The sequence below is a fragment of the Macaca nemestrina genome, chromosome 9 (assembly GCF_043159975.1).
Source record: "Macaca nemestrina isolate mMacNem1 chromosome 9, mMacNem.hap1, whole genome shotgun sequence".
In the NCBI taxonomy this organism is placed as follows: domain Eukaryota; kingdom Metazoa; phylum Chordata; class Mammalia; order Primates; family Cercopithecidae; genus Macaca; species Macaca nemestrina.
The window spans coordinates 128,174,309-128,199,373 of NC_092133.1; the positions used below are offsets into that span (position 1 = coordinate 128,174,309).

At 38.4% G+C, this 25,065-nt stretch overlaps 1 protein-coding gene across 2 annotated transcripts in view; it reads left to right on the forward strand.

The window, feature by feature from the left end:
- The window catches only part of LOC105488206 (integrin subunit alpha 8), a 193,407-nt gene that overhangs the window by 43,207 nt on the left and 125,135 nt on the right, over positions 1 to 25,065 (forward strand). For both annotated transcript variants that reach the window (XR_011608242.1, XM_011752068.3), the window contains exons 6-11: positions 530 to 575; positions 5,364 to 5,489; positions 6,469 to 6,513; positions 11,553 to 11,596; positions 13,424 to 13,480; positions 17,037 to 17,089. Coding sequence is in view for 1 of the 2 variants with exons in the window: in XM_011752068.3 (XP_011750370.1) it covers positions 530 to 575; positions 5,364 to 5,489; positions 6,469 to 6,513; positions 11,553 to 11,596; positions 13,424 to 13,480; positions 17,037 to 17,089 (371 nt within the window). In the remaining variant the exon portion in view is untranslated. The remainder of the gene's footprint in view (positions 1 to 529; positions 576 to 5,363; positions 5,490 to 6,468; positions 6,514 to 11,552; positions 11,597 to 13,423; positions 13,481 to 17,036; positions 17,090 to 25,065) is intronic.

A 25,065-nucleotide genomic window follows, 5' to 3' on the forward strand; every position in this document is an offset into this window, starting at 1 on the left:
GAGAGTTAAAAATATGAAAAATGAAAAGTGAGGATGTACATTCATGAGAAAATGTTTATATGTGTTAGTCTGGAGTGTTTGCTCTTTCTTCTGAGAAGGAGGTGGCATTGAGGATGTATGGAAAACAATAGGCATTACTATGGCCTTGAAATAAATTGGAACAGAATTTTTTTTTATCACTGAGCCTCAAAAGACCATGTCTGCAGGACTGCACAGCATTAAATATGTTGATATTTTGCTTATCAGAGGCAATCAAAAAACAGAATTTATCTCTCTCAAGGGAGAGAGTTCAACTTACTTAATTGAGTGAAATTAAAATTATTTAATGTGATAATACACTAAATAATTGAAAACAAAAGAGGAAGGAAAATGAACTGCAGGCCCCAGATAGAAGGGTCTCTTTTAAAAATTGCTTTTTATGTGTAACAAATTGTTAGAGCAATGCTTATTAACAATGATTTATCGCCCTTTAAAAATGTTCAGTGTTTCCTTTCTGATTATGGTTGCTGTTGCTGTTTCTGTTTTGTAGAATGGAGACCTTATTGTGGGAGGACCTGGGAGTTTCTACTGGCAAGGTATGTTCTGTTGGCAGAGCAGAAAAGCACATTTACTGTTACTAACAGAAGGATAGACCCAGAAGTAATGTTAAATGTTTACTTTCTGTTACCTTAATTTTATATCCTTACTCATAGTTTCTCAAATGAAGTATTATTTGTTGTTTTTGCTTTTAATATTTTATTTTAATTGACAATTGTACATGTTTATGGGGAACATGTGATATTTTCACACATGTATATGATGTGTAATGATCAAATCAGGGTAATTAGAATAACCATCACCTCAAACATTGATCATTTGTGTTAGGAACATTTTAAATCTCTTCTAGCTATTTGAAAATATGCAATAAATTGTTGTTAACTGTAGTCACCTTAATGCTATAGAACATTAGAACTTATTCCCCCTATCAGGCTGTACTTTTGTGTCCTTTAACCCATCTCTGGCTATACCTGAATCTCTATCCATCCTTTCCTCTAGGAACCACTTTTCCATACTCTACTTCAATGAAATCAACTTTTATAGCTTCCATGTATGAGAAAGAACAAAAGCATCATTTCGATTTGTACTCTCATTTGTTTTGTTTTTGTTTTTTCTGAGACAGAGTTTTGCTCTTGTTGCCCAGGATGGAGTGCAACAGCATGATCTTGACTCACTGCAACCTCCACCTACCAGGTTCAGGCAATTCTCCTGCCTCAGCCTCCTGAGTAGCTGGAAATACAGGTGCACGCCACCATGCCCAGCTAATTTTTGAATTTTTAGTAGAGATGGGGTTTCACCATGTTGGTCAGGCTGGTCTCAAACTCTTGACCTCAGGTGATCCACCCGCCTTGGCCTCCCAAAGTGCTAGGATTACAGGCATAAACCACTGTGCCCAGCCTGTACTCTGTAATGTAAATGATATTTTAAAATACTCTTGCAACTTAACAATTCATTTCTCCATCAAGAATGTGTTGAGGCTCTGCCAAGCTCTGTGGTAGATGCTGGGGATACATTAATGAGTAAAAACACATTGTTCTTACTGTCATGGAGGTTAATATCTAGAGAATAACAGGCATTAGTCAAACACTCACAGGGGTACCCGAGAACCCCCAACTGTGATACACACTCCAAAGCAAAGGCATTTGGCGATGGGGCCGGGAGAAATTAGGAGGCTTCTCCAGGGTGGCTGTGGATAGGTGTGTTTTGTCCTCTGACCACTGGCTGACAGGGAGCTGGAATACAACCTGTGCTCCGCTTACAGAGCCATGAACCCAGGTGCAGACAGCATCTGCCCAGAGGAAATGACATCTTCTAATTCTTGCTAAGGTGCTGCATAGGCCAGCGGCAGCGCAAAGGTTAACCAACTTGGAAAGCAAGCAACCCTGAACTGAGATCTGGACCTTACGTAGGAGTTACCTAGGTGAAGAGAGGAGGGACCATGTGCAGATGTTCTGTGGGAGGCAGGAGGGCACTGCAGGTGAGAATAGAGGAAAGTCAAGGTGACCAGAGTTAAGAGAGTGAGGGAAGAAGTGCTTGGGTGGTATGGAGTCCCTAATTTCACAAAAGAATGGATGATGTGAAATTAACATAACAATGTTAATAGATGTTAATTTCACATCATCCATTCTTTAAGTTGAAAAAACATTGGATACAAAGGATTTGCTGAAAATTTTCCATAGCAATGGCACATAGAAGCATTTTGTCTGAGACATAGAAATTTAAAATTTTATTCAGGTTTCACATTGCAGGCTTGCAGTCCATGCTAAGCTATTTTGTCTTCATTCTACAAACTATGGTAAACCACTGGGAGATTTTAAGAGTTTAAATAGATGGCTTAGGCTAGAGTAAGAAGGTGTTGTTTGTCCTGAGTATAGTGACAAACTATGAAATGAGTTTAAGCATGGAGTGCTACAATTGAATTTATGTTTTGAAAAGATCATTCTGGCTGCGTTACAGAAAATAGATTGAAAGTTGGCCAAGGTGAACTATCAGCAAAGTAGTTACAAGGATATAAACTACTTTTAAGTTTATCAGGTAAACAAGCTGTATAAGTTTCAGGTAAAGATGTTTGTTTCTTAGAGCGATGATGGTACAGATTGAAAAAGAAGAGAAATTTGAGAAACAGTTTGGAGGCAAAAGAAGCAGCCTAAATGATGGGTTGGATATACAGCAGTAAGGGAAGAGAGGTGGTGAGGGAATGTTTCTGACGCCTGCTACTGAATGGCTGTAGGGGGGTGCCGTTCACTGAGACAGAGAACACTGGAAGAAGAAAGGTTTGGAGCGGGCTGGAGAGGGAAGAAGATGAGTTTACTTTTTGTTCTGTTGGGTATGAAAATGTTTGCAATACCTAAAGGGTTTCACATAAGTATTTAGGGCTTAAGCTCAGAAGACATCTAAAGTGAAATATAAATTTTCATCACTTGCTATACTGATTTTAACTGAGGCCATGGGTATAGATGGGAGGCCTAAAGAGAGAATACCAAGAAGATTCTGTAATTTGGGCTGTAAAGTTTAGGATAGAGTAGAATCTGAGATTCATAGTTGAGGGAGGAATTTTTTTAATGGAAGAAACTTGATCATGTTTAAAAGTCATTGAGAAAGATCCAGGAGAGATAGATTTATGATAATTTTTTTTTTTTTTTTTTTTTTTTTTTTTTTTTTGGTGATGAGTCTCACTTTGTCACCCAGGTTGGAGTGCAGTGGTGCAATCTTGGCTCACTGCAACCTCTGCCTCCCAGGTTTAAGTGATTCTCCTGCCTCAGCCTCCTGAGTAGCTGGGACTACAGGTGCATGCCACACCTGGCTAATTTTTGTATTTTTAGTAGAGACAGGGGTTCACCATGTTGGTCAGGCTGGTCTCAAACTCCCGACCTCATGATCTGCCCACCTCGGCCTCCCAAAGTTCTGGGATTACAGGTGTGAGCTACCGCGCCCAGCCGATTTATGATAAAATTGTATATAAACTTAATGTTAAGCTCAACTCATGCATATACAATTATAAACATCAAACAATTAACATTTTGGTATTTAAAAATTACTTTGCAAACTGTAAAACTATATATTTTGCACAACAGATGGCTACAAAATGAAAATTACTTTTATGGAAGGTTTTCTAATTCACTTGGTTTATTTCACATAATCTATTCTTTTGCTTAAACTGAAAAAATGTCTGAGACAAATGATTTGTTAAAAATTTGCCATAGCAATTGCATATAGAAACACATGTTTGAGACATAGAATTTAAAATTTTATTCAGGTTTAAGATGATAATGTTTATAGACACAATTAAAGGAAACAGCAAAGACAGTGTGTATGTGGGATGGAGGAAAGAGAATCTTTAGCTCTAACCCAGAGACAATTGGCAAATTCTACAGTGTTCAGAAACTCATGTGTAAATACCATTGTCTTAATAGCAGAATAGTCATGTCAGTCCCAGTCACTTGGCAATATTTATGATCTGGTTTGACAGTTTTATTCTTTTGTGGACCTCCAACAGAAAGACTGTGGGAATTATGTGTGAAATCCCAAAGACTAATTTGGCTTTCAAATTGATGTTAAATAGTAGTCTTTTGAAAGCATTTCTTCAGCTTTCTCCCAAAGAACATGATCTCACACTTTTGCCTTAGATGTCCATGGTAAACATGGGAATGCATAGAAATTGCAGCGGAAATTTCTGGCTGTCTTTCAGATACTTGTCTACCCCAATGCCATATTTCAAGACTTCTGAGAGTGACTTTTGAGAGAGATTAGCCAAAGTTCTTATCATATCAATGTTGGTGCCCATGGATTTCTCTTTTGCTGAATTTTGGATCTCATTGGACCTAGCTGCTTCCCATTGTTGTAATTTTATGCTCTCTCTCTATTTTAGCAAGAAAAGCAAATGGCTCAAAGATTTTGTAATTCCTTCGTTTAACTTAGCTGATATATTTTATCATCTATTAATCGGATACCTGATTTAGATTGAACACAATATCTATACTTTGCAAGAATACCAAAAGTTTTATTAGAATGCCAAAGGAAATGTTGGTTAAAATGCCTGATATCCTACTAGCAAAACCATATGACCTTAGAGAATGCACTCTAGCTCTTTGGGCCTCAGTTTCTCCACCTAGAAGAAGCTATATTTGACTAAATGATCTCAAACCTTCCTTCCAGCTGAAATATTCCAGAATAAAAATTACATCATGGCTGGGCACCGTGGCTTACACCTGTAATCCCAGCACTTTGTGAGGCTGAGGCGGGCAGATCACGAAGTCAGGAGTTTGAGACCAGCCTTACCAACATAGTGAAACCCCGTCTCTACTATAAACACAAAAAATTAGCCGTGCTTGGGGGCAGGTGCCTATAGTCCCAGCTACTCAGGAGGCTGAGGCAGGATAATCACTTGAACCCGGGAGGTGGAGGTTGCAGTGAGCTGAGATCATGTCACTGCACTCCAGCCCAGGCGACAGGGCGAGACTCTGTCTCCCCGCTAAAAAAAAAAATAAAAATAAATAAATAAATTAAAAATTACATCACATAAATTTGGCCTGCAAATTTGGCCTCCACTCTTAGATATTTTTATTATTTGGAGGTAGAATGTGTATGTTGAAAGCAGCAGGAAGACCAACAAAATTTTATTGTAGTTCATCTCGGGTCTTCGGTCAGAATGGAAAGTTCTACCCAGCTGCAACTAACTCTGCCTTGGAGTTCGAGTGGCAGGCAGGAAAATTCATCATCAAAAAAGCAAGCAATTCCACCATAGCTTTCAAGGGAATGTGTGTTTGCCCAGGGAGGGCCTGCCTCTTGCATTCATTCAGTTAACGTATTAATTTGTTTAAACACAGGGCAAGTGATCACTGCCAGTGTTGCAGATATCATTGCAAATTACTCATTCAAGGATATCCTCAGAAAACTGGCAGGAGAAAAGCAGACAGAAGTGGCTCCAGCTTCCTATGATGACAGTTACCTTGGTAAGGCCCATTGCCCAAGACATTTGTGGTTTTTCAAAAGACAAGCATAGTAAATGCAGATACAAGTTTTATCCCTGACTTATCCGATGTTATTTGGCATCTTATACAAGTGTTCTTTTATTAGAGTACACTCGATTTTTCTTTTCTTTTTAATACTGCTATTTTTTCCAGCCACAATGTGTAGTACATAATTTGAGCAGCTATTTTCTTGGCTGCATAGCAGCCTCTTCCACGTGAACTATTTCACCAGTAGTAGACACTACGTATTAGCAGGGCTGCTACTGGTGTGACAGGGACAGCATGACAGCAGCCTTCTCTAGTTAACAGAGCCGCACAAGAGAAGTTTGAGTTGCTGAAATATTCTCGAATTGTATTATGTACAAACCACACAATGTCATTTTACCACTACTGTTTCCCACCTTTGGTATCCTAGTGGCCTTTTGATTGCTTGATGAATTTGAAAAAGAAATGTAGCTATGTTTTGTCAATGTAGCCAGCACCTCACTTTAGAGCTAAATGAAATTGTGGTCATCATGAGAGGTATTAGGAAGTAGGTCTTGCTGGTGACCAGAAATAGCAAAACCTGAGCCCAAAGGAAATCTTTCAGAGTATTCTGTCTGATTACTTTCAATCAGCAGCTCTTAAAATGCAACAGCCACTATTTACACTCAAGGTGGATTATGAAGTGTCCATGCTTTTAAAAATTGACCTCAGAATCTCTCTCTCTCTCTTTTTTTTTTTTTTTTTTTGCTATGCTACTACTTAAGTAGTAGATAATCTATTATGCATTCAGGATTTAGTATAAAAGTGTTCCTTTCGGTGTGATTAATTTTTCCTTTATAGAATCTTTAATCTTTATAATATTTGTAGAGATTTCTAAATAAAGCAGTACCACGGTAGCCCTTTCACCTTTTTCTAGATGTAACTAATTTGGTTAAGTCATTAAGTGTGATGAGTTTGTTTCTTTTCTTTACAACAGGATACTCAGTTGCTGCTGGGGAGTTTACGGGGGATTCTCAGCAAGGTAAGAGACACTGTTGAGTTTAAATCACTTATAAAGCATGGGGAAATGGTAAAATGACAAAAAGTTTTTCTATCAATGTGATTTTATTTGCCATACAAAAAGTATATTAATGGAATCCCAGAGTGCCTATAATATTTTGTAGAAAAAATACTTTGGTACAGCATTTTAAGTTTCAAATAATTTCATAAGAATATCAACTGTATAAAATCTAGTTAAGCAATAAAATATTAGGGCCATAGTCCCACATTATGAATGAATAATATAGATGACTAAAAGCCATGCTGTTAGTGACAGATCAAATTTGTGAAATTAAGATCCCTTTTTAACTTTCATTTCTAGTGCCTCTCATATCGGACATGTCCAAAATTACTCTCCCCAGCCAACTCCAATCCAACACCCCAACCTTACTTCCTTTTTCCCCTTTGAACATACCCAAACCCCGAATAACAAAACAAACGAATCCCTATCTCCTATATATCCCTTCTGTCCTGCCTTCTCTACTTTGCTGTGACTGTTGTCTACCAGGGCTGATGGACATGAAATAATTAACACAGAATACCTAATTAAATTATGATAAGTGCTAGGATAAAATTCTAAACATAGAGTAAGGAAAGCTTTGGTGTTAAGAAAACATTTGAATAGAGCCTTGGATGATGGGGGGTTGGGGGTTCAGCCAGACATAGGCCAATTTCTATATTCTAAGGTGTATAGAAAATGGGGGTGTTCAAGGACCTCAGTTTGACTGTCAGACTTTAATAGTGAAACGAGATTGGCTTCAAGAAAGATCTGGGCTCAGATTATGTCCAGTTTTACAGGTCATGGAAACGATTCTGGGATCTATTCAACATGCAGGGGAGAAGACATGAAAGATTTCAGCTGAGGAGTAAATATAATCCAATTATGCATGCAATCTAAAAGAAAAAAGAGAACAAATCACACTGGCTGCCTATGTAGATTTGATTGAGATGAGAGTAAGGAAAAATGGTATCATATCTATCACTTCTCTTCATGTCTACCTCCTTGAAGGCAAATCTATGTATTGTTATGTATTGTTCTTATTTATCTCCTTTACAAAGACTAGACCATGTGTTGCTCATAATAGACTCATATGGGAAACAGCCTGACAGAAATAAGTAGAATCTTTGGAGTCAAGATCCATATAGGTTCAAGTTCTGACTTCACAGACTCTCTATTCTTTAGGATATGACAACCTCTCTGGTTCTTATTTGCTCATCTTTAAATAACACTAATGCTAACTAACTCAAAATAATGTTCTGAAGATTGCATGAGTGAATGCATGAGAAATACTTAGATGCAAGGCAATAAATCAGAACTTTTACTTAACTGGTAATATTTATTGAATGAGTCAATCATCAATCGGTATTTACCATTTTCCATCTTGTTTCATGTGAACACTGACTGCATTTCACTAACGCAAGTGGTTTAATTCACAAATAATTAAGAGTAAATGAAATACGGTCACCTCTAGGAATCATCACAGATCCTTTCATAGTTTTGTGTTTAGGTATACAAAGCAGAAAATCATAAACGAAGTTTTGCAGTTCGGGTTGAAGATAATCAGGTTTTTATTTTTTCCTTTGAAAGAACATTTTTCTTTTAGGTAAAAACTAATTCATAAAGGACTTGTCCTTTCATTATGTCTTCTTCAAGGTATTAAAAGGCAGTATATTGTAATGCTTAAGAGCCTGGACTCTGGAGCCAGACCTCTTGAGTTTAAACCCTGACCTCGCTATTTACTATCTCTGTGACCTGGGAGAAGTTACTGAGCATCTTAGTGCCTCCAACTTTTTTCATTCCTAAAATAAGGATGATGATGCTAATAGTATTGTCTACCTCATAGGATTCTTGTGAGAATTAAATGAGTTAACTCTGTGTATCCATAAAACAGTGCAAGGCCTGATATCTAAAAAGCGGTGTTGGCTGTCACAAGAACCATTGAATTAGGAACCATCAAAGATAGTATTGAGTAACTAGTGCCTTGAGAACAGGTCAAATCTAAAAATCACTGAAAATTTTACAAAGGAAACTGTAAAACATGCCAAATTATTATTTTTGTAATATGGCATTAGGAGTATTGTTGGACTTGGTGTGGTGGCTCACATGCCTGTCATTCCAGCACTTTGGGAGGCCAAGGTGGGAGAATTGCTTGAGCTCAGGAGTTCTATACTAGCCTGGGCAACATAGTGAGACCTCCTCTCAAAAATACAAAAATTAGCTGGGCATGGTGGCATGTACCTGTAATCCCAGCTTAGGAGGCTGGGAGGCTGAGGCAGGAGGATCACTTGACCCTGTGAGGTCAAGGTTGAAGTAAGTCATGATTGCACCACCGCACTCCAGCCTTGGGTGACAGATTGAGACCTCGTCTAAAAAAAAAAAAAGAGTCTCGTTGGAAAGCTCTCCAGAATAGCATTCAGTTTTGACCCAATAAAATAAATAATGATGCACAAGAGTACATTGTAGGGAAAGATGGTAGAAAACAGTAGTGATTTTCCATTAGATCTCAGAAATTGATTGGGTTTTAAGTGTTTTGAGGATATCTAAAAGGATATTTTGATTTTGAGGATATCTAAAATAAAATAAAAAGTGTTTTGAGGATATCTAAACTATTTAAAATAAAATATCTAAAATAAAATGTCTGAAAAAGTGTTTTGAGGATATCTAAAATAAAAGCACTATCGAGGAACATCGCAATCAGCTCACCAGATCACTACGAATCCAGGACTGTGCATGTTCAAGATTTACTTAATTAGACAACAGGGAATAAGAATTCTATTTAAAAAAAACAGTGAGCACTTCAATGTCCTCAAGATGATGGGTTCTTAACATGGATCCTCCCACTGCTGGGTGGGACATGGATGGGCTTCACTGGATCGGAACCCCTAAAAATTACATGCAAGATTTGATTGTGTATAATTTTTCTGGTGAGAGGATCCATAGCTTTCTTCCAATTTTCATACATGTTCATGACTCAAAAAAGGTTAAGAGCCTTTGTTATCACTTTAGAGTGAGATGTAGTGAGCTAAAACCCAAGAAAGTAGTCTGTCCCTAACCAAGTCCAGGAATGTAATTTGACGTGTTGGAAAGAATGTTGACTTTGCTGTCAATTTTCGACTTGTACTACTCACCAACTATGAGTTCAACAGTGATAGAACCTTTCTAAGCTGCAAATGAAGGAAATAGTTTTGCTTCTCACTAGTCAGTATGCTACTCAAGTCATGTGTTCCCAGGCCAAGGATCTAAATTTTTCCTGATTATATTGATTATTAAAAATTTTCTGGCCATGTACAGTGGCTCAGGCCTATAATCCCAACACTCGAGGAGGCCAAAGCAGGTGGATGGCTTGAGCCCAGGAGTTTGACACCAGCCTGGGCACCATAGTGAGACCACGTCTCTACAAAACATACAAAAATTATCCAGGCATGGTGGCATGCATCTGTGGTCCCAGCTATTCAGGAAGCTGAGGGAGGAGGATGGCTTGAGCCCAGGAGGTTGAGGCTGCAGTGAGCCATGATGATTATGCCACTACACTCCAGGCTGAGCAACAGAGTGAGACCCTGTTTTAAAAATAATAATAACAATAATAATAAATAAAAAGGTCCTTCTGAAGATTTCACCTTGAATTACTGAAAAAGAAAAGTCTCCTATTTTTCCTTCCAACTGAATAGTTTTTGTAGTTGAGTGACATTTCAGACTTGCCTTAGGCCCCAAGCAATTAAGCTGTCCCGATCATTTATTAAAAAATTAGGAGCATCTTTACTCAATATTACATTTAATAACTCCTTAGAGTTGTGGTCGTATGAGATTGCAGACTTCACCGTTACTGGGTGGGAAGACTGATATTTTAAAAACAAAATTCCCGATGTTTGTGGGATGGGAGAAGTCGTGGTTGCCATGTTTCTCAAATGGCCCAATCCTCTAGAATCTGTCCTCACCCACAGGCCTGACTCTGAAATCAGTCAGCCCTATTATATCTGATTGTGGTTTGCATTTAGTGTCAGGAGAACTTAATTTATACCAAATAAAGATTATTGAAAACTGGACAGGGTACTACCAGTTCCGTCAACTTTCCTGGCAGTCTATCCAGATTGCTTAGTTTTCCTGAACCCTGTTTTATGATTCAAGAGCGTGCTCCCCCTGCTCTCCTGCTGCTGTAGATGAATCAACCACGTTCCTGTCCAAGGCTCCCCTCTCTGCTTCGCACCTGATCCCATTCCCTCCCTTGACTCTGAGATGGAACCAGAACTGTAATTTTTATACTAGTACAAAAGATGTCACTATAGTAAAAGCTGGAAGAATCACAGTAAGAGGTCTAACTTATAAATCGCATGCAGACCCAAGAAGCCAGGTTCATGATCTAGACACCGAAGTGCAGAGAGACTCCCAATGAAGACATAAATGTCAAAGTATGACAAAGGGGTACGACCTCTGTTTTTCTGTTTTCTATTATCTGGAGAAGAAACAAAAGTAAACGCAAAGCCCTGGCTTCAAATTTCCAACCCTCTACATCAGCAATCCGCAACCTTTTTGGTACCAGGGACCGGTTTCATGGAAGACTATTTTTCCACAGATGTGGGGGGTGAGGGATGGTTTTGGGGTGAAACTGTTTCACCTCAGATCATCAGGCATTAGTTAGAGTCTCAAGAGGAGCGTGCAACCTAGATCGCTCACGTGCACAGTTCACAATAGGGTTCGCGTTCTTGTGAGAATGCAGTGCCACGGCTGATCTGACAGGAGGCAGGGCTCAGGCTATAATGTGAGCAATGGGGAGTGGCTGTAAATAGAGACGAAGTTTTGTTCTGGCTCACCTGAGGCTCACCTCCTACTGTGTGTGTGGCCAGGCTCCTAGCGCACCACAGACAGGTACTGGTTGATGGCCTGGTGCTTGGGGACCCCTGCTCTGTTCTGATAGCCACTCATTTAAAAAGCACTGTCTTTACCACTTATTTATTATATGGTGTGTGGGGGTGTGTGTGGGGGTGTGTGTAATTCCCCTTCTAAATGACTATTTTCATCCCCAGAATTGGTTGCTGGAGTTCCAAGAGGAGCACAGAATTTTGGATATGTGAGTACTGAGAATGCATTATAGGAATAGGATATTTTCTTGCACAGATGCTCCTTGATGGAATTACATCCCAATAAACCCATCATTTGAAAATCCTGTAAGTTGAAAACACATTTAATACACCTCACCCACCGAACATCATAGCTTACCTAACCTACCTTAAACATGCTCAGAACACTTACATTAGCCCACACGTGGGCAAAAGCCTATTGTATAATAAAGTGTTCATATCTCAAGTAAGAGTATCATATCGCATACTGCTAGTCTGGGAAAAGATCAAAACTCAAAATTCAAAGTATGATTATTACAGAATGTGTATCACTTTTGAACCATTGTCAGTTGAAACATCATAATTTAAGGACCATCTGTATATGCAAAGAAATGTTTCATTTTATGCAACTTTTAAGTCTTTTAACACTTCCTTTATTAAGGAGTTCCTCCTCCCGATTCATCCTGCTTGCTTACGAATAAGGAAGGAAAACAAGCCAGATTAGATGTGTTCTCATCCATGTGCAAGACTAGCTAGGCAACTGATGGACCCAGTGCAAAATGAAAACACAGGCCCCTTGTTCAAAAATTATCAAAAATTTCAGGACAGCAACAGCAGAGCATTAAACCAAGTGTGGGACCCATCTAAGCACACAGGGTCCCGTGTGACTGCACAAGTCACATACCCACAAGGCTTGTCCTACCTGTGGGTATAATCTGAGAATAATTGTGGAGGATGCCATGGTTATGATCAACACCTTAATATGTCTCATACAGTAGAAATAAAAGCAATTGTTATTTCAGTTATTTTAATTAATTGCATTATTTAATTTTATTGTAAATTTAACTAATTGTAAATTTATTATTTGTTTCCTACGATGGCTATAACATAGAATCACAAACTGGCTGACTTTAACCAACATAAATTTATTCACTCACAGTTCTAGAGGCCAGAAGTCTGACATCAAATTGTGGGCAGGACGATATTCTCACCAGAGCATCTATGATAGGAGGGTTCTCCTTGCCCCCTTGCAGCCTCTGACAGTCCCTGACATTCCTTGGCTTGTGGCAACATCCCACCAGTCTCTGCCTCCATCCTTGTGTGGCCTTCTACCCTCTGTGTCTACATGTGTCTTCTCCTCTTTTTATAAGGACATCAGCCATCAGATTTAGAACCTACCAAGATGATTTCATCTTGAGATCCTTAAGTAATTTCATCTGCAAAGACCCTATTTCCAAATAAAGTCTTATTCTGATGTTCTGGGTAGATATGAAATTTTGGGGTGATACTATTCAAACCCGTCACTATGAAATTAGGAAAAGTAAATAAATAGATCTGAAAGAAAACCATATTTTAAATAAAGTTCATCTTTTGCAAAAGTATCTAGAAAGCATCATGTTTGGCTAAGTAGAATTAAAAGGAATATTTTTGCCTTGTGGATAGCATTTTAAAACCTAATTTTTCTTGCAAAGAACCATAATGATCAATTTATATTAGCACAAGAACAGAAATGGATTTAGACAAAAATCCTGGTTAAATCAACCAATCGTCAAGTTAATCGCTCTCAATATTCTTGAATTTAACTTTTATTTCTCCAGCTCAGATTAATAAGCATGCATTTCGTCTGAAAGCATCTCAGACTTAACCATAAAGAAAAACTTCAATTGTTTTTTTTTTTTTTAGGTAAGATCATTCTGTGGGCTTTCATTTTTGTTTTACATTTAGCTAACCATTTATCACACTTTCCAAAAAATTTTAAATGATTCAAGTTGTAGTTTTAAAAAAGGGCTCCAATTCTACGTCAAATGGTGTAACCTGTTTAATTTCTATGATTTCAGGTTTCAATCATTAACTCTACAGATATGACGTTTATTCAGAATTTCACTGGCGAACAGGTAGAGACATTTTAATATCAAATAAATAAAATCACTCTGGGTTACCAGTAGACTATAATATTGATATCAGTTATTCATCCATTCAACAAATACTTAATGAGCAGCTACTATGTACTGGAAACTGTCCTAGGCACTGAGGATGCAATCGTGTGCATCAGACAGTCAGATCCCACCCAGCTCTCAGGCAGCAGTGAGGTGGCAGGGGATGGAGAGGGACAGTTTATTAACAAGCAAATAAATGTTCATAATTTCAGATTGTGAACCATGATTTAAAGAAAATAAAGCTGAGTGATATAAGATGGGAGGGAGGTGGCAAGGAAGCCCTTGGATGGGGTGATCAGGGAGGCCTCTGAGGTGCCAATGTCTGGGCTGAAATGTGAATGACAAGACAGAGCCAACTATGCCATCTTGTCTAGAACCTTCCGGGCAAGGGAAGGCTAACACAAAGGCTTTCAAACAAGAACTAGCCAGACATGTGTGAAGAGCAGAGTGAAGGCCACAGTCTCTGTAAGCAAGAGAGACGTAGGAGCTGAGGACAGAGGGGATGGGGGCTACTCATAGAAGACTGGTGGGGGAGGCGGGCGGTGTTTGGGATTAGGAATTTTTTTCTAAGAACAACGGGAAGTGGTTTTGTATTAACATGAATCTTTCAATAGTCTATAAATGCCTGAAGCTTTTGATGTAAGATATGGGAAGAATGTCTCTGTAAAAAGGGCCTGAACTTCTACAGTTGACAGATCAGAATTCCAGTTCCCATTGCACCACTCATGAACCGTGTGAGATCACAGGAAAATTACCTGACCTCTTTGAGCTGCTTTGCAAAATAAGAATAAAATGTTTATCTTCCAAGCTCCTTTTAAGAATGAAATAAATCAAGGATTATAGATTACTTAGAAGATTCCCTGGCACATAACTCTTCAAGAAATGTTAATTCCTTTCCATCCCACTTCCTCTCTCCTGTCTTTTGACTAAACAAAAGCCACTAAATTCCCATGTGCCATTAAATCTTCTATAATTTGAGATGCATGCGAATACGTGTGCTTATAATGATCATAAATGATTGCATCTCTATGTCTGTAAGATATAGATTCAGGCCTCCATGTTTGAATGCAGGACAAACCTAAAATGAACTCCTTGTGTTTGTAACTAATACGTGACAATTTACGAACAGAACTACACACTTAATTTTAAACTAAATATGAACAAACTGTGGAAGTAATACATTTAAAATTAACCACGTTAATTTAATTTGAAGAGGAGAGAAAAATCGATTGTCTGGAGAGACAAATTCAGTTCACAACTGGCTTCCCTTAGATGGAAGTACCAATTCAGTATTTAAAGAAATGTGGCTCACACCTGTAATCCCAGCAGTTTGGAAGGCCAAGGCAGGAGGATCGCTGAGGCCAGGAGTTCACGACCAGCCTGGGCAACACAGTGAGACCGCTGTCTCTGTTGAAAAAAAAAAAATGAAAGAAGAGAAATCAGCAGATTTAAAAATAAATACAATATGATTTTGACATCTTTTTGGTATAATTTGGGGCTTTAGTCTATTACTCTGACATTTTCAACAAAGCATTTTACATCTCCTGATGCTCTTTTGGAAAGTTTGGAGAAGTAAGACTGAGATGAGCAGGAAGTTGAATAGATATTGAACAACTATTTCAAACAACTTTTCCTAAGTGGTGGTAATTAATAAGTGAATGAGAATCTAGCAATGCTTCTCCTTTGCCCAGATTTGTTTACTTTTTATCATTAGAAACTTTTTAAACATTGCTAAATTTAGTCTTTCTATAACTTCTTCTCCTCAATACTACCCAGTTTGGTAATCCTGAACCTCAGAAGGTGATAAATGATGAAATTTCATAAATGATGAAATTCCTCTGAGTGAAGGCCACACACCGCCACATAAAGAGTAAGAATTTCATGATCTATGTTTGGAACAGAGAAAAGAGGTGCAAGAATTGAGTTGTTACACACCACTTGTTAACTCGTATATTCATTTTCTCTGCAAAGAGCATTTGGCACTTGGCACCTACTTTGGTCCAGACACTGCTCGGGAAGTTCAGATAGAACAGTAAACAAACCAGACCAAAGTCTCTGTCTCCTGGGGCACGTGCCTTCTAAGGGATTGCGTGTTCATTAAATGAGGGCATGATAGGAAGTTAGTCACCTCAAACAATGCATGGCACACTATGGAAGCAAAATTGGCAAGCTGAAACTATGGGTCAAATCTGATGACAGTATAAATCCTGAAAAGATTATAAATCCAAAAACAGGTTTAAAAAGAAAAACTGCAGAGATAAAATGGGGGGAGGCTGGGCGCAGTGGCTCATGCCTGTAATCCCAGCACTTTGGAGGCCGAGTGGATGGATCACCTGAGGTCAGGAGTTTGAGACCAGCCCGGACAACATAGTGAAACCCCATCTCTACTGAAAATACAAAAATTAGCTGGGCATGGTGGTGGGTACCTGTAATCCCAGCTACTTGGGAGGCTAAGGCAACAGAATTTCCTGAAGCCAGGAGGGGTTGTAGTGAGCCAATATTGCGCCACTGCACTCCAGCCTGGGCAACAGAGCGAGACTCTGTCTCAAAAAAAAAAAAATTTAAAAAAATGTGGAGAGAGTGCAGTATACTAGGTACACTCATTGTAAGGATTTAGGAGCTTTTGTTGACTCTGAGCACAATACAAACTGACACTGAGATGCGGGTTCCCCCAACATGAAAGCATTTTATGCTTCTGAAGCAGGAAGCGTAAATCCTACCTAACTCTTCTCTTGTAGTCAGTGCATTCACAAGTGTCATCTGTGTTTTGGTACCACATATCATATCTCTAACACAGAGAGGTTGGATGGTGAGCCAAGTGAAAATATTTTATTTTGAGACAGGGTCTCTCTCTGTCACCCAGACTGGAGTGCAGTTGTGTGATCTCAGATCACTGCAGCCTTGAACTCCCCAAGCTCAGGAGATCCTCCCACCTCAGCCTCCCAGTTAGCTGGAACTACACATGCCACCATGCCCTGCTAATTCTGTTTTATTTTTTATAGAGATGTGGTCTCACCATAGTGCCAGGGTTGGTCTTGAACCCCTGGACCCAAGTGACCCTCCTGCCTGGGTCTCCCAGAGTGCTGGGATTACAGGCATGAGTCGCCGCACCTGGCCTGAAAATATTTTCATACAACATCATATGGAAGTGGAATTAGATTCCTTCTGTGAGATTTGAGATTGCAGAACTTGGTGGGATTAAGTGCTGCAAGTTATGGAAGAGCCAGATTTAGCAGTGAACATTCTGATAGCTGTGTCCACCAATTAAATGGGCTGATTGTTGAACATCCCCAGAGGGTGTCCAAGCAGATGTCAGGGTTATTATCGGGGAAATTATTCACTGGGTCAGGGGTTAGACTAAATGAGGCGAGAGGACCCTGGCAACTTCCAGGAGTCTACAAATTTAAATGCAAAAATGTACCACAATGAGATGAATCTTTCGGGAATAGTGGAGACATGACTACAAAACTGACTGTTTGGACACAGAATGTCATCTCCTGATTTTCCTTTGCAGATGGCATCTTATTTTGGATATACCATTGTCGTATCAGATGTTAACAGTGATGGGTAAGTTTACAGACCTCTGTCATATACAATATGTTACAGTCATTCATAAAGATGTTATATTTTCCCTTCACAAAATACATCCTTCCTTACTGCCTCAACAAGATAGAGGCTCCCTTGTTCTCAACGTTTTTGGTTCAGGACAAGAAGATGCATCTATTAAATAATTCTCTGTCATCTGATTTTGTCCTTATGGAGATTTTCCACATCTGCTGCTTCTAGAAGAGGATTATTTTATTTCGTTTTATTTTTAATCTTATAAAGTCTTCAGTCATTCAAAATTCATAGCCATTGAGGACATTCATCTATTTCTCTTTACTCCTAGAATTTTCACCTAGCATGTGGTACGTTCACAAAACATTTACACATAAATGGATTTTTTAATTGCTTTAAAAATGTACTATACTAGTAACAGTCATGGAGAAGATGAAATTGTTATTTTTCAGATTACAGTAGTAAATTACAGTTGAACATGGACCAAACAGCACGGTGAATTTTGGTTGTGTTCAAGTCATTACTTCAAAAATAAATAATGATTAAACACCCCTTTGATTCACTAAAAGGACCTGACAGGTAAATTAATGAATCATTAAATTTAAAAACCATTAGACTGAGATGTATTGATTATCCACCCAAAAATATTATTGGATCATCCACCATGTTCCAGGCTTTGTTCCTGGTGCCCAGAATACACAGGTGAATAAGACAGATAGAGTCTCTCAGGGAGCTCACATTTTCACAGAAAGCAAATATCTGAAGAATACTTACTTTGTTCTGGGCAATGTGCTAAGCACTTTAGCTATACCTTTGCTAGATATTTTCTGTGACCTTCATATAGCTATCAATGGACTTTGTATTAATTGTGTCATGGCATTTGACTGGAGATAAATTTCATACCTTTTGTACCTGTTGGGAAATGTCTTTCTATTATTCTTTCATTGAACATAAACTTCTCGAGCATCTACTATGCACTAACAGGCACTGTTCTAGGTGCAGAAAAATCCATAACTTCATGAAGATTATAGTAGAGTTAGGAAGGTTCATGCTATGACAAAAATTAAATGAGTAATGACTATGTGAGATGGTTATAAGTACTATGGAGACAACAAAAACAAAAGGGCCAAAAGCAACCAAGTAGCTGAATACATAAATAAACTCTGGTACATCCTGATAATTTTTATTCAGTGCTAAAAAGAAATGAGCTATCAGGCAATGAAAACACACAGAGGGGCCAGGTGCGGTGGCTCACGCCTATAATCACAGCACTTTGGGAGGCTGAGGCAGGTTGATTACCTGAGGTCAGGAGGTCGAGGCCAGCCTGGCCAATGTGGTGAAACCCTGTCTCTACTAAGAATACAAAAAATTAGCCAGGCATGGTGGTGGGTGCCTGTAATCCCAGCTACTTGAGAGGCTGAGGCAGGAGAATCCTTTGAACCTGGGAGGCTGACGTTTGCTCTATTGCACTCCAGCCTGGGCAACAGAGCGAGACTCTGTCTAAAAAAAAAAAAGACACACACACACACAAAGGAACTTTAACTGAATATTGCTAAGTGAAAGATGCCAGTCTGAAAGATCTACATTCTATATGATTCCAATTCCATGACATTCTGGAAGAGGCAACACTACGGCAACAGGAACAAAGCCGTGTTTCCCAGGGGTTCTGATGGAGGGAGTTATGAACAGGTGAAGAACAGGATTTTTAGGGCAGTGAAACGACTCTGTATGATACAGTAATAGTGGATGTGTGTCCTTATATGTTTGTTAAAACCCATGGAAGGTTTGATACCAACAGTGAATTCAATGTAAACCATGGCCTTTGGTTGATAATGACGTGTGAATGTAGGCTTACTGACTGGAACGAATGTGCCCCTCTGACGTGATGGTGTGGGAGGTTGCAGGTTAGGGAGAGGGTAATGGGAGAATTCTGTACTTTCTGCTCAAATTTGCTTTGAATCTAAACAATCTAAAACTGCCCTAAAAAATAAAGTCTATTAATTAAACTTGTTAAAATAGAAAGAGAGGGGAGATAGGGAGTATTTGAAGGGATGCAATCCCCAACTGGGTAGATCATGATGGTCTTAGGGTTAAGATTACAGCTAAGGAAACACCTAAGGGAGATAAGGACCAGCATGGTGATCTAAGGGGGAGAGAGGAAGGAGTGTTCCCTGTGGAAGAACAAAAGGTACGTATTCCCTGAGGCGGGAGCTCCAGGCATATTCAAGAACCAGTGGAGAGCTGTGGAGCGAGAACCCCAGGGAGCTGGATCGTGAAGGTGTGCAGGTCACTGCATTTACTCCAAACCACTGCACACAGTGCACACAAACTCTGCCATGGACTAGAACAAGTCCATTTCCAAGAAGACTACAATGTCCTGTGAGCCATGGGGATTCCAGGTGAGCAGTACCTGCTCAGGCTTCATGTTATCAGCTGTGCTCTGTCTACCAGCTCTAGATGGTCACAGAGCCTTCTGGAACCCTACTACCATGCACCAGGGGAGGCAGGACAGTGGCTTGGAGGGCAGTGAAATGACTCTGTCTAAGCAACAGCAGTGGAGGGAGATGGCAGTGCTTGCACTCTGCATGTATTTCGAAGTTACAGTTGAATGCCAATCTTATCCTGAAAGCAGTTAATTTAAAAATAAATTGCCTTCATCTTCAGTTATTTAAGTTGTAAAAATAGCTAATTTGGGAGGCCGAGGCAGGCAGATCATGAGGTCAGGAAATCAAGACCATCCTGGCTAACACAGTGAAACCCCGTCTCTACTAAAAATATAAAAAATTAGCTGGGCGTGGTAGCGGGCACCTATAGTCGCAGCTACTCGGGAGGCTAAGGCAAGAGATTGGCGTGAACCCGGGAGGCGGAGCTTTCAGTGAGCTGAGATGGCACCACTGCACTCCAGCCTGGGTGACAGAGTGAGACTCCATCTCAAAAAAAAAAAAATTTTTTTTAATTTTTAAAAAGAAGCTATTAGGACTGCCATTCAAGATTTCCAACTTAGGTGGACTGTAATTGTAATCACAGCCTTTTAGTCGTTTGGAAAGAAAATAGCTAAAGAACTTGAAGGCCAGACATAGCATGCCATCCAGTTTTTGTAATGCTTACAAAAACAAGGTTTCTAAAAAAGCTCCAAAATCTCAAAATCAGGGGGGAAAAAAAAAATCTCACTGTGGCCTTTCATATATGCACAGACACATTTCTCCCCACTGACGGTCACACAAGCAGCAGGGGCTCTTCCCCCGCTATACGGATTCACTCTGTGTGTTCTTTTCCACAGGCCACTCCTGGTTTGAATCCTCAGGACTTTGCCCAAGTTTCGCCTTATGCCCTGCAGGGCACCGTCCTTCCTGGAAACATGCGTATTCTAGTCTATAGTGAAGTTTTGTGACAATGTTTATAGTACTTTTTTTTTTTTTTTTGCCATGTTAAGGAAAAAAAAAGTGTGAGAAAAGTACCTCATTGGCTTCCTGTTGATCACAATAATATGGTAGTAACAAACACATAACTGTTTTAAAGTAATAATTTCCTTCTTGATGTTCTTAAAAATTGGTATGCATACTATTTTTTTATTACATAGTATTTTCTGAATTCTTTAGACTGCATTGAAGGATATTTGCATTAATTTACTAATGCCATTCATAAAGGTAAAGTGCACACAGATTCTCAGTATATCATTTGCTGTTTTTAATTACTTAGATATTATATAAATTCAAGGTCCTGTTATATATAAGTATGCTCTGGAAGTAATTGAGACTGGCCAAAGAAAGGTGAAAGATAGACAACTCAAGTGAAGTCTGGAATTACAACAATGATGATATATATATAATATATTTCATAGGGTTTAAAAAATCACTTGGCTAGGTCATTGCTCATGGTTCAGAAGTGAGGACTTCCCTGCACACACACATTTATGGGCTTGAACCAGACCCTCCTTTCCCCAAGCTGGAGATAAGTACATTTGTGCACAAGGCTCTCTAGTGAACATTGTTGGAAAACATATATTCTTTGAAAACTAGGCGACAAAAACAAGGTCCCTAAAAGAGCTCCAGAATCTCAACATCAGGAAAAAAAAAAAAAAAAAGACAGCGTCAGTAAGTGACCAAATAAATTAACTGGTGGAAATTTTCCCTGATATTTTTCTATTAAGAAAAAAACCTCCGAGTATGACTGAATGGACAGCAAACATTTAGACTTAACAGTTGTGTGCATGCTGGTTGATGGTTAATACTATCAAGCATGTGACAGTTTTGAAAATGTAAACAAACTGTGAAAATTATCTTCAGTTTCGCTATCTTAAGACTTCCATTACTACAAACTCTGTCAACGTAAGCTTTGTTAGGAATTTCTGAAAAAACTTGTTAACAACAAATGGAAATGGTATTTTTCATCTCGTGCCTAAACCAGCAAATATGTTTTCATTTCTTATGGCTTTTGAGCCTTATAGTAATTATACTACTTCAGAAATTCACTGAATTACAATTTAATCCATTGGATACTTTCTATACTACCATTGTTTCTAACCTCTGCAGGACCAAAAGGAGCCAAATTTAAACAGATTCTTAGTGGTTAACTTGAGAATAATTTACAGAAAAATCCAGTTGAAAGGAAACAGCTTAGGGAACTATATTTTTATGCTAGATTTAGTGCAAGTATGTTCATTCATACAGGACATATCATTATGATTGAATTAGGTAGAAAAATCTAAAAAATTAAACCATAAAGAGGTTGTAAATTAATTTCTGTAACGTAACTGAAGTGACATTAGTTCTTACCTATCAATTAGGTTGATTTGATATCTACTATCTAGTCCACTAATCTGTATTATTTTAATAAATAACTAAATTCTGAATATTAGTCATGAGCATTAGCATGCAACGTGTACTACTGGGGAAAAAAAAGAAACAGAAAAGTTTCTATGTTAAAGCAATACATGGCTTAGCCTGTTTTTTGTTGCTATAACTGAATACCGGAGACTGGACAATTTATAAAGAAAAGAAATGTATTTCTTATACTTCTAGAGGCTGGAAGACCAAGGTCAAGGGGCCGTCTCTGGTGAGGGCCTTCTTGCTGGTGGCGACCCTCTGCAAAGTCCTGAGGAGGTGCCAGGCATCACATTTCGAGGGGGGGCAAGAGCATTCCAGCTCTGTATCCCATTCCTCTTCTTATAAATTCACAAGTCCATCTTAGGGCTCCGCCTTGATGGCCTTATCTAATCCTAATTACCTTCTAAAAGTTTCATCTCCAAATGCCATTAATACATGCATCTGAAGATTAAGTATCCAATACATGAAATTCAGGGGACACATTAAAAGCATAGTAACTTATACACACTGTTGGGTTGCCTATAACATGAACCCAGGTGTGTGATTTTTTTTGCTGCCTTCATAGTTGTGTCTTTTCCAGAGTGTCATGCAATTGGAATCATACAGCAGGTAGCCTCTTCAGATTGGCTTAACTTAACAATGTACATTTAAGGTTCCTCCATGTCTTTTAATGGCTTGATAGCTTATTTCTTTTCATTGCTGAATATTATTACATTGTGTGATGTACCACGATTTGCTTATCCAGTCACCTATTGAAGACTGTCTTGGTTGCCTCCAAGTTTGGGCAATTATTCTATGCACATTTTTGTGCATATTTTTGTATGTATATGTTTTAAATGCATTTGAGTAACTGCCAAGGAGTATAATTTTGTGATTGTGTGGTAAGCCTTTGTTTAGCTTTGTAAGAAACTGCTAGACTGTCTTCCAAAGTGACTGTATCATTTTGTATTCCCATTAGCAATTAATTACAGTTTGTTCTACATCCTTGCCAATGTTTGGTGCCATCAGCATTTTGGATTTTAGCCATTCTAAGAGATGTGTAGTTGTATCTCATTGTGGTTTTAATTCACAATTCCTAATGACATATTATATTGAGTATCTACTGATAAGCTTGCTTGCCATCTATCTTTTTTGATGAGCTGTCCATTCACATCTTTTGCCCAATTTTTTTTTTTTAAGACGGAGTCTCACTCTGTCGCCCAGGTTGGAGTCCAGTGGTGCGATCTCGGCTCACTGCAAACTCCGCCTCCCGAGTTCAAGCAATTCTCCTGCCTCAACCTCCTGAGTAACTGGGACTACAGGCACGCACAACCATGCCTAGCTACTTTTTGTATTTTTAGTAGAGACGGGAGTTTCATCATATTGGCCAGGCTGGTCTCAAACTCCTGACCTCATGATCTGCCCACCTTGGCCTCCCAAAGTGCTGGGATCACAGGCATGAGCCACTGTGCCTGGCCTTGCCCGATTTTTAATTGGCTTATTTTCTTATTGTATATCATGTACATATAATACTGATTGTAACAATATATAGTATATAATATGTGATAATGATATATGTTATTGTTACATATTTTTTCTTCAGGGGGTTAATTTTTAAGAATTCTTTGTACATTTTACTTTTACAATTAAATTTGTTGGAATGCCCCTGGCACCAAGCATGTCTAGACACTCACTGTACCCTCACTCTATGCAGGGACACTTGGTTTGGCTCACAACACCTCCACCTGGAGAGCCCACCTCAGGATCCCACCCAGGTTCAAAGCCGTCTCCTCCATGGAACCTTCCTTAGTTTCCTCCAAGCACCCAGCCTCTCCCTGGTCCAGGATACCCAGAATGAATTTCATTGTCTCATATTATTTTTCCCAGTCTGCCTTGTTTATAGTCATAGGGGTAGTCATTTAACCTCATTTGTAAGTTATTAGGGAATGAATTGGTTGACCTAATAGTCATCATTGCATTAAAGCCACTTATCAAAGTACCTTAAACCTAGGAAGAACACAGGATGTCTTTTGATTCAGACTGAAGACAATAGATAAATACCACAAGGAAGGCCAGAAATTGGAGAGAGGGTAGGTCAGAGTGATGTTGGAGTGTCTTGTAGACTGCTCAGATCTTAAAGAAAGTTTCTTGTTCTCAGTAACTGTTCCCACCTCATCCCTGACTTTTGATATAAACTATATTAAAGGTGTATATGAGCCATTTGACATGGAATCTGTTATTAATATATGTTATTTATACAAATTATTGATTTTATGTTATTAATGTTATTGATATATCTTAATTTTTAGGTATTAATATATTGCATATTAATATAGTATTGTTTCTTGACCTTTATATTTATATAATATACTCAATTTATATAATTAATTTTATATATTTCATACATTAATGTATTAATATACATTGTTATATATCTCATATACATGAATTATTTTAACTAAATTATATTAATAATATTTTAACCGGTTTGCTTGGCAAACTTCAGCATATTACCTAATCTACATAGGCATAAAAGTCAAATGCAAATATATGTTCCTGCCTCCGGTCATTCTTGAGATTACTGCATCTGCCAAGACATTGCATCTGTAGACAAACTTTAGTAGAGGTCATTAATTTAGATCAAATTTTATATATATATATATATATTTTGGTTGGTGTGACTTTTAAAATTTTAAAATAGAAATCATACATTATACATTTTTAAAAAATCAAATCACTTAGAAGGCTTATAGTGAAGTTTCCCGTTCCAGTCCTCTTCCTGCCCATCTGGCTCTGTGAAGGAAACACCTGTAACCACTGTTTTATTTTTTCTCCAGGTGGTTATATCTTTCTCTCTAAATAATTTGCTTGAATATCTCTTGAAATTTTTTTAGCCTTAAAAATTACATATTAGTTTTTTGCTATAATCTATGTATGCAAAGAATGTAAATTTTTATTTGGGCTGAGAAGTTGTTTGCTACCTTTCTAACCAGCTTGATATACCTCTCTAATCTGTTTTATTTAAATTGAGCTAACAAAAGGAAAGGGAAGGACAAAATTGATTTTAAACATTGCTGCATAAAAACTGAATAATTTAATGTACAGTTATATTAATTGCAGACAAACTCTAATCTATTTTTACAAAAAGCTATTTTGTCCTTTCTCGATATGTTTTCTTTG